At 43.6% G+C, this 10,923-nt stretch overlaps 1 protein-coding gene across 3 annotated transcripts in view; it reads right to left on the reverse strand.

Annotated features, from left to right (window-relative positions):
• LOC127584315 (netrin receptor UNC5D-like) overlaps positions 1-10,471 on the reverse strand; it is a 562,203-nt gene extending 551,732 nt beyond the window's left edge. For 2 of the 3 annotated variants that reach the window (XM_052041010.1, XM_052041009.1), the window contains exon 1: positions 10,203-10,453. In XM_052041010.1, the coding sequence (XP_051896970.1) occupies positions 10,203-10,278 (76 nt within the window). In that variant the 5' untranslated portion in view covers positions 10,279-10,453. Of the gene's footprint in view, positions 1-10,202 lie in introns of all 3 variants that reach the window. The other variant, XM_052041008.1, reaches the window with a different exon arrangement.
• Positions 10,472-10,923: the final 452 nt, after the last annotated feature.

The raw sequence follows: 10,923 nt of genomic DNA on the forward strand, positions 1-10,923 counted from the left end.
CACCTAATATACAGCCTGCTATCTTGAAAAATACCTCTCAGGATAAGATGCTAAAAGACACAAGATTCCTGAAACCATTAAACCAAAACTAATAATTAACAGCCAGAGCTATGATGTTTATTCCATGCAGTTCTTTCGATGTTAAGCCACTTAAGCAGCAGTCAGGAAAATTAATAATTTTCAATCCTAGGTAAACAACTGGCTCAAAATCAACACTGATTTATTTAACCATTTTCTTGATTTTAAAAGAGAATTATCTCCTCTGATCTGAATTACTAAAGAGAATGCAAGAAAATAAAACTAAAGACATATACTCCTCTTTTTAAGATTGAAGACAGGCCCTCACTTTGTCACAAGAGCTTCGTCCTGTGCATTCATGTAGCATTCCCTCAGTATTATATGGCAGTGTGAGATAATAAAATCAAATCCTTTTGTGGTTGCTTATCTCAAAATCCCCCAAATCAAAGCAGCGTTGCCAACTGAGCAGAACCAATGCACAGAATAGGATCCTAAATGGGACATCTCCGAATTACTCCATTACCAATGCACATTTGTCCTGATGCAGGGTCTCAACCCGAGATGTCAGCAATTCCTTCCCCCCCACCTCCCCTTACAGTTGATGCTCAATCTGCCGAGTTCCTCCAGCAGTTTTATTGCTCCAGATTCCAGCATCTGCGGTCTCTTGCATCTCGATGTTTGTCTCATGTTTGGTGGGAATTTACAATTTTGCTGTGCTTTCTTATTCATGTAGAAATAAAGTTACTGACTTGATAGTCAAAAATAAGCTTCCAATTACTACAATGACCAACTAGAATGAATAACTAACAGTTCAATAACTAGCACCTTTATACCCACTTTATTGTTGAATCAATTTATTATTGTTTTGGTTTATTATTGTCACATGTATCCAGAGACAGTGAACAGCTTTTGTTTCTGTGCCATCCAGACAAATTATTCCATACACAAGTACATTGAATAGTGTTGCAGTTACAGAGAAAGTGCAGTGCAGGTAGACAAATAAAGTGCAAGGGCCACAATGAGGTAGGTTGGAAGATCAAGAGTTCACCTTTTAGCATACAAGAGGTCCATTCAAGAGTCTTAAAACAGCAGGATGGAAGCCGTCCTTGAGCCTAGCGGTACGTTCTTTCAGGCTTTTGTATCTTCTGCCTGATGGGAGAGGGGAGAAGAGAGAATGACCGGGGTGGGAGAGATCCTTGATTATGTTGGCTGCTTTCCGGTAATCCACTCACCTAACTGAATTTGGTCCCCTTTCAGTGGCCAATGCACCTTTGCATAAGACCAGATTACTTAGGCAGAGTTTCTGCTTTTCATCCAACGTCCTGATATTGCCCAAATTGCACTTGCTTGATCACGGTTTAAAATTCCACCAAAATGCATAAATGCAAAATTATCCTTGAACAAGTCCAGTAATCAGTAAAGTAGACTGAAGATTATTGAGTTATAGAGTCAGAGAGATACAGGATGTGGTCTCCAAGACCACTCTGACCACCAAATACCCATTTTGTACTATTCTTACCCTAAGAATTTTATTCTTCCCATATTCCCATCAAATCCCCCCAGATTCTACCACTTGCTTACAAACTAGAGGAAATTTACAGTCACCAATTAACCTACCAACCTGCACATCTTTGGGACGTGGGAGGAAACTGGAGTACCTAGAGGAACCCATCAAATATACATCTAGTATATTCTAGTACATGAACCTAGTCTCGGGCAGAACATGCAAACTCCACACAGACAGCACTGGAAGTCAAGACTGAAGACAACTGCAAGGCAGCAGCTCTACTTGCTGCACCACAGTGGTGCCTGTTATATATAACAGGCTGAAAAATGGGTTTCTCAAGAGAAATGCAGCATCTTTAATGTGTCTTGTCCTACAGTTAACAATAATCCTTATAAAGTGGCTTTAATAACCCACAGTGAACCATTTACATTTCTTCACTGTTTCTTATCAAATACATTTTAACATGCAAAACATGCCAATTACTACAGGAAATCAGGCTTAAACATGACATGCAAACTCAGGGCAATGGCAGATGTACAGTTTGTTCTGAGGGGTCATTCACACCACCAACCCCACCCACATCCAAAATATCAAAACAGAGGGAGTGGGGACAAGACACCTCCCACAATCCTACTGACATCACCAGCAGTAGAACAAGCCAAGAGACCCACAGTCACCTCCCACTGGCTCCCTCCCAGCAAGCAAGATGCAAATTTCAGCAGACTCCGTGGCAGTGGGAGGTGCTGTCTAAATGCAAGCACTTCCCTCTTGTTGATCAGATTGGAATATTCAGGCCATTTTGCACAGAGGACACTGCTCTCAAGGAAGGAGTTAAGAAATGCCAATAGTGACTGCAGAAGGATTTAGCACTGAGGATGAGAAAACACTGGAAAATAGTTGAGAAAATAAGAGCAAATAATGACCCGACCGGAGCACATCCACTGATTTATTTACATGTGGTAAATATAATAATGCACACTAAATAAATATAAAACTAATAATGCTCCACTTCAATGTTTAACACTCAATTAGTGGTTGACTAATGGTCGGCAGGCATCCCATACAACAGTTGGAGCCTTACCACCAGCACGTTTGTCTCAGCAGAGATGAGTATAATCATGCCCTTGAGGTATCAAAACCACAATATTTCCCAATTTTACAGAAGAAAGCACTCGCAGTCACCAGGGTGCAGAATAAAACATGCAGCAAATTATGGAACGAAGGGAAAAATGCTGAGTGCGCTCAGCAGGGCAGGAACATCAGTGCAAAGAAGAAAACAGTAGAAATTCCTCCCCAGTCAAACATGTTAAGTGTACAGCAACAATCTGCTGGAGGAACTCAACGGGTCAGGCAGCATCCATGGAGAGAATTGGACAGTCAATGTTTCTTGTCCAGATCAAGGGGTCTCAACCTGGAATGTCAACTGTTCATTTCCCTCCGCAGATGCTGCCTGACCTGTTGGGTTCCCTCGTTTGTTGCTCCAGATTCCAGCATTTGCAATCTCTTATGTCTCCACATTAAATGTACAACATTTGTACATTGTACTCTACTGGAACTTGGTTCCACTGAGGTTCTGTACAATTTTGAATATTGGGTTCAATGTGCATATGTGGATCCAACCAAGGTTGAATTCCTAAAGACCAAGCACTGGAAATATGAATTCTGTTTCCTTCTCCACGGATGCTGCCTGATAAGCTGTGTGTCTAGAATTCTTTCCATGTTTCCGACACACAATATTTAGCAGATTGTGGAAGCAGCCAGTACTATGGTATACACCATGCAACCACAACAAGACACTACTCTGTCCATTGATCTACCCAGTGAAATCAATCTGTTGGACACAGGGCTGTGCATACAAATGAGCTCACAGCAAGCAGTTGATTGTACTGCAAACAGAATCAATTTGCTTGAGGAAACAAAACTTGAGCAAGTTCTCCCAATAGACAGGTAATTGGGAGGGGAAAGGTGTGGAGGGATATGGGCCAAACAGGATTAGCATAGTTAGTGTGGATGAGGTGGGCCCTTTTCTGTGCTGTATGTTTCTATGACGGCAGATAAGTTCTGTAGGGAAAAATAGCAGGATACTTACACACAAATTATGTGCATAAAATCTATCTGGGCCATAGTGAGCAGTGAAGGCACCAGCCTTGATTGACAGGGAAATTGCCCAATTACTTCCTCCAAATCCTCGACCCAACAGCATTGTGGGTGGACCTTCCAAAAAATAAAAGGAGTCAGCGATTCACCACCCCAACGCCTTCTGACAGGCAATTAGTGATGGGCCTAAATGTTGGCCTATCCACCTATGCCCACATCCCACAATAGTGTTGTTTCTATATCCAGTCTCTCCCTGAAGACCGGCCATGAGATTGCAGTGTGAGCTGTACACCCACTCCCATACGGCTTCCGGTTTCCTGCTTATTACAGTTGCCCACCTCTTTGCGGGCTGTGGGTTTGCGAGGAGGGTGTGGCGAAAGATGCAAGGGTCCTTGTCACAGTTCATCCCCAGCAGCTGCATAACAGAGGATTCTCTGATCTGCAGGCTGTTCCCAGGGACACACACGGAGACGGACATCAACTGCTGCTGGAAGGTCATCAACTCAGTGAAAGACACCTTTTGGTCTGCCCGAAACTTGTTGGTCTTCTAGTACTGCGAGATGTCCGTAGGGGAACGCTGCTGACTGGCACATTCCAGGCTACAGGAGTACGTACTGAGGGATGCACTGAAGCTGGGTGCAGCCAACGCAAGGGCTCAGTGGGAAAGGACCACAGTTTAGGGTTCTTCTGCCACTGGAGAGGGAGGGGTGGGGTCAGGCAAGAAAGCCCCTTAAATATTGTAAATATGGGATTGGGATATCACCCCAGGGAGCCACAAGAGTAGCATCGGTGCTGTGTTGTTTATATATAAGGTAACACTATTAGCAACCCACTTCCCACCTTCCCATTACTGGAGGAGGAGGAGGGCATTCAGCCCTTTAAGCCAAGTCCACCATTCAATACACAGCCAGTCATCCCAACAGAGCCCCCCCAATCCTGTTTCTCCCCCTTATCACTTGATCCCTTACTTCTTCTGGAATGTTCATAATGATTTAGCTTCAATTACTCTCCACAGTGCGCAATTCCAAGAGTTCACCATTCTCAGAGAGAAGCAACTCCTCCCCATCTCAGTCATAAATGTCTTAACCCATATCCCTAGAGTGTGACCCCTGAGCCTGATCTCCCCTGTCATCGGGAAAAACTTCCCTGCAATCCATCCAGTCCTGTTAGAATTTTGTAAGTTTCTATGAAATTCCCTCTCATTCTAAGTTCTAGTGAATATTAGCATCATTGACTCAATCTTTCTTCATACATCACTGTCATCACACAAGTCAGTCTGGTGCACCTTTGCTGCACTCTCTCTATTGTAAAAGCAGCCTTCCACTGATAAGGAGACTGACCCTGCACATAATACTCAAGGAGCAGTCTCACCAAAGCCTGTACAACTGCAGCAAGACATCCCAGCTCCTCTTGCTAAGACAACCAATATACCACCTGGTGCACAATGTCTCATTGCACCTCCCTCTTAACTGCACTGTGTAATGAATGGACCTGTACGATTGGTATGCAAGACAAGTTTTTCCACTGTACAAGTAACAATAACATACCAATACCAATTTACTGCCATTCAGATAATAAGATGCCTTCCTATTATTGTCACCAAAATGGATAACTACACATTTATCCACATTATACTGCATCTGTCATCTATCTGCCCACTCCCTCAACCTGCCCAAATCATACTGCAGCTTCTCTGCATTCTCCTCACAGCTCACACTCCTTCCCAGCTTTGTCTCATCTGCAAACTTGGAAATATTACATTTAATTCACCCATCTAAATCATCAACATGTGTTGTTAATACTTGGGGTGCCCAGCACTGAACACTGCAGTACCCTACTAGTCACTGCCAGTCCCTCAGCAAAAGATCAGCTCATTTCTGCCAATGAGTTCTCTATCCATCAGTATTTTTACCGTCTAATCCCACGTGATTAAAGTTTATGTCCTGATCTCTTATTAAAAGCCTCCCAGGTCCAAATACTCCACCATTTCTCACATATCCACTCTATTAGTCACATTCTCAATAAATGTTAACTTGATTTGTCAAGCATGAATTCCCTTTCTTACGCCCACATTGACTTTGTCTGATCTTGCCACTCGTCTCAAAGTGCTCTAATATCAGATCTTTCATAATCGACTCCAGCATTTTCCCCACACAGATGTCAGACTAACCTGGTCTGTTTTCTATCCAACTCCTTTATTAAACAGTCAGGTTACATTAGCTACCCTCCCGTCCGTTGGAACCACTCCACAGACTGAAGAATGCAGGAAGACAATCCATCCCACAATTTCTTGGGCCATTTCCTCATGTACTCTTGGATGGAACCTCAGGTCTTGGGGATTTATGGGCCTTCAAAACCATTGACTTCACCAACCCCAATTCCTTTCTACTAATTGATTTCATTCAGTTCCTGCCCCTCATTAGATCCTATATTCCCAATATTTCTGGGATGTCACTGTGTTCTCCTTTATGAAGGCAGAACAAAGACTGACCAAGTTCTCGGTTAATCAATTTCTGATTGAGTTTGTCATTTTGTTTCCTGCCTTCCATTTCTATTCTTGTTACCTCGTCCTCAGTCTTCCCACCTTACCTTTCTAGTTTAAAATGTTCCCCAAAACATACAGTCAGTACTAAAGCAAAATATTCCTCTATCAAGTCCCGAGTCTCAACTTGAAACATTGACCATCCCTCTGCCTCTTCACATGCTGCCTGACCCATCGAGTCCCCCCTGCAGGTTTTGGCTCATTGCTCTAAAAAATTTTATTTGTGTCGGGGGGGGGGGGGGGGGGGGGGGGGAGGTGGGATGGGGAGGCTGACAATTGAAGACCTGAACATTTAAGATTCTTCTCCACAGTGCCAACTTTTAACAACAACCTGAATTTAGATGGCGCCTTCATTGTAGTAAATCATCCAGTGTTCTTCACAGGAGCATTATCAAAGGAACATCAACACTGAGCCTCACAAGACAACAACAGAACAGATGACCAAAAACTTGACCATACAGGGAGGGCTTAAAAGAGGTTTGCTCACCAACAGTGGAGTACTTAATATAGGGAGTGCATTGGAGGCCAGATAGGGAAGAGCACAGAAATCTGAAAAGGTGGTAGAGATTAAGAGATCAAGGCCATGAAGGGATATGGTAACAGAGTCAACCAGGAAAGTGAAGTGTATAAATTAAGTGGAATTGGCTGGGGATGAGAGAAAGATATATTCAACTCTGTTCAAGACAGAATCAATTGCCCCCTTCATTAATAAATATGTTAAAAACATACCCATTTGCCTCCCTTATTATGTATAGGCATAGATCATCAACAGTATTAACATCAAATTTACTGCTGGGATTCCTGTGGTGGTGGCTGCCCACAATAGTTTGAAGGATCTGTCCAGTTACAGGAGATGGAGCAACAATGAAGTAGGTAGATTGTGACAAAGTGGACCAATCAGAAGAATAAGGGATATCGTGCCAAATATATATTTGAAATGTGATGCACACTACAAAAGACTTTCATTATGTAAGATAAATAGTGTGCCCCAAGGGAGGTTACAGTTCAGTAATGGACTGGAAGACTGATAAGCAATGGGTCTCCAGAGCCAAGCTTACATTTGCTATTCTGACAGCCATTCCCAACAGCACTGCAGGAAGGTAAAAGCATCTCAAGGAAAAAAAATTGGGCACTGGATAATGACAGCATTGCTTTCTGCGAACACTCGACTCTCCCAGCATCGATCTCCATCCTCAAGAGTGAGTGATGCAACTGGCATCAATCAAAACTGCAACTCACAACCGAGTCAGCAGGTGCCCTGACAGCCCAACATCCTGAGGGGCTGTCTTCCCTCCAGAGTTTTCCCAATCCCACTCCACTTTCTGTATGGACTGGGGACGGTGGTGGTAGTGGAGTGCGGTGCAAGCAGCAAAAGAAATAGATGCATATCCCATCTCTCCGTAATTGTAATATCAGAATTAAAAAGTCATTGAAACAGCTTTGCATTGCGGAACCACATTTAATTAAAGCTGCATTAATCCTACATTCACATCCCAGTTTTCTCAGTTGAAAAAGACAAGACTTTTACAGCGCATTTGTCAAACCTGCACAGTGAAAAGACAACAAGATGGAAGTGGCTGAGAGGGAAGGGCAGATGCAAGGGAGGATGTGTCAGTAAATCAATAAAGTGGTAAATTGTGGCAATTTTGGATCAGCCTGGCAAACTCTGTGCATCTGCATCCTCTCACATCATCCATGCTAAAATGGTGATGTGCAACGCTGCCAGTAATTTATTTTAACTTAACAGTTATCCAATTCTGGCTAAATGCTCAATCACAGCTGTGCTGTGCATGCAGATTTCCACTTCTATTTCTTCAGGCTTCTAATTTTTAAAAATTCCTCCAACAACTCGGGGGTAGAAATCAAAATACATACAATGAATGACACCTCCACTTCTCCCCCCACTTTCCAAAATCTTCTGGTTATGAAAAGAGTTAAATATGACAATTTATTCCAGCAAGGAAATTTTGCTGTGTGTCCAGTAATATCTGTAAATCCAACAGGTTTCTGAGAAACTCAACCATTTTATTTCTCTCCCCACCCCACAGACACAAATTTCACTTTAGATCAACATAACCAATCCAACTCTGTTTCTAATGTACTGCTCCTGGGCAACAGCTCATGAATACTGGAGGCATATGCTCTCTGACAGTTGCCAGCCATTCTTTCAATTAAAGACATCAGTTACAATGAAACAGGAACAACCGGAATAGGACTTTAATGAATGTGAAGTTTTATATACCTTTTACCCTAAAACTGCAATGATTTTTCCAGGGGATTGACCAGCAAGGAGCACAATTGATTCTATTAACATTCCAATTGTGTAGACTAACCTGTTGATTGAACCTTAACCCTTTCTGGGGGAAAAAGCCCCTACTGTCCTTCAGAAGGTCAGATGATGCACTTATATTTTAGGCTTTGCAGGCTAGTGCAATGCCGAGGGCTGCCAGAAGGCGGCACACCTGGACAGGATGAAAACCAATCAATCAATCTGAACTATATTAACAAAACCCAAGCCATATTTAATTCATATTATTATATGCAGACTCAATATATCAAAAACACAGCACATTCGGGTTATATCGAGGTATAACCCTCAAAATGCTATATTTTATAAAATAGCTAAAATCAGTTGTACCGATCCTTATTTCATTGAAATTGTTAAAGTAAATCCCATCAGTAATTGACATCAGCTGCAGACGCTGAGATTGCGAGCTTCGTTTCCAGACAGTAATGCTTTTTAACCCCTACCCCTAACCCGGGCTAGTTAAAATTTACAAAATTTTCCCGCGCTTGCTTTCATGGAGATTGTTTCCCCCACTGATCGATGATCAGTTACCAAACCCTGATCCGTCACAAGTCAAACACAGTGAGATTTAAATGGTCTATAAAGAGAAGACATCCGGCAGTACCAGATGCAAGGGAAATAAAGCGATAGCTTTAAGCATTACTTTGCAAAAAGTTAATTGGAAATTCATTGCTAACTTCTGCATTAAGAAGCATACAAAAAAATATCTATGCGTACATGTTGTCTGTGCGCAAGTATCCAAAAGGTATACGTGGAAGGTAGTTTTTCCAGTTTTACACAGGAGGTTAATCCACCTGTACACTGGGTCCGTTGTTCAGGTGCAGGACTAACCATGTTGGGAAGCTCCCCTTCAATGCCCTACGTCTGGTACACAAGGCGAATGAACTTGGTGCCACGTACACTGTTCAACGCCGCTCATCCAAACACAATTCTGTGACTCCAACTCGATTTGGCAATTTGGAAATAAGAACTAAAAGCGTATTATGTATTTCCGGGATGCCACGTATTTTTTTTAAACGATGATAATGCATTAAAGAAATAAAACAGCACAAATAAAATTGTCTCATCAAATAAAGACCAGCTCATTTCTAAATCCATTTGGGGCCACCGTTCCCCACGAGGTATTGCAACATTTAACAAATCAAGGGCAGTTCCACTTATGACTTTATTGCAGAACTTTCGCAACTTTAGAGTGGTTGTTTCAGCCTAAGGTTGCGTGCTGGCTTGAAGTGCTTTGCGAACTGGTCATTCACAAGTGGGAGATTAACACCTCCTCCACAAAGAAGGGTGAAGTGAGCAGTTCGCAACAGTTCTGAGCCAGTAATTGAAAAATCAATGCAGTGTCCAGCAGTCAGACGCACGCTAGAGTGAAAAATAGACACTGGTCAGCTCTGTTCATTGACATTCATAGCTCAAGCTGTTGGGAGCATTTTTTTTAAGCCTTGCAGGTACAACAAAAACATTTGTTTTTCCAGTATTTCTCGTCTAAGATTATACAGTATTTTTGCAACTTGGTCTCCACTAAAACGAGTCAAGCAAGAGTGGGAAAGTAAGGTGATAACAGAGGGCGTAAGTGGAACTGCCTTTGCAAGTGACAGACTCAGATTGTCACTTTTTGCTACTGACGGAACTTGACAGAGCATTCCCCTGCCAGAGGCGGACAGTGACAACACAGCGGCTCAATGCATTCCCCAGCAAGTGACAGTATACCCATTGCATTACCCCCTTACCCTTCTCCCCTCGACTTATGGCGCAGAGAGCCAATGACAGCAGCCAGCAGCAGCATCTCAGGGGCAGCGTCCTCATGGTCCTTTTCTCTTGGGCTTCCTCAGTGGCGAGTGAAAACCTTCGCAAACCCTGCGGCTTCTTTAACTTTAACGATAGCGAGTCATCTTGGGTCTGGGGGCTGGAGGGCTGCGCGGCAATGGGTCCTTTCACACCGCACTCACAGCCCGCACCTGACACAAACTCCGGCTCGGCGAGCGCGATCCAGGACCCCTTTTGCAACCTGCTGCGCGCAACCTAACCTGATGGGAGCCCGGGGGAACCATGATCGACAGCAGCGGCAGCCAACCGGCGCCGCGGCGCTCCGTATATGGCAGGCAGCGAACTGCTGCCAGCCAATGGGAGCGGCGGGGCGGACGGCGCGCCTGCCTCTCCCTGACAGGCTAGGTTGAGACGTGAGCCGCTGTTCTGCAGCATTGAGACTGCTGTGAATAAAAAAAGAGGGGAGGGAGTGAATGCAGCCGGAGGCATCAATGCTGATCAGGATCAAAGTGAGGGCTTGCAATAAATTACCTCGGAGAAAGGGCAGTGGGGAAAGAGTTGAAATTTGCAAACCTTGCCTCAGCAAGCATGCAGGATTGGACCTCTCTGAGGGACCAGAGTGAATTGGTGCCTGTTCCTCATCACCCACTGGGGTGCAGCCCTGCGAAATACATAACAGGTTGT

The sequence above is a fragment of the Pristis pectinata genome, chromosome 29 (assembly GCF_009764475.1).
Source record: "Pristis pectinata isolate sPriPec2 chromosome 29, sPriPec2.1.pri, whole genome shotgun sequence".
NCBI classification, from domain to species: domain Eukaryota; kingdom Metazoa; phylum Chordata; class Chondrichthyes; order Rhinopristiformes; family Pristidae; genus Pristis; species Pristis pectinata.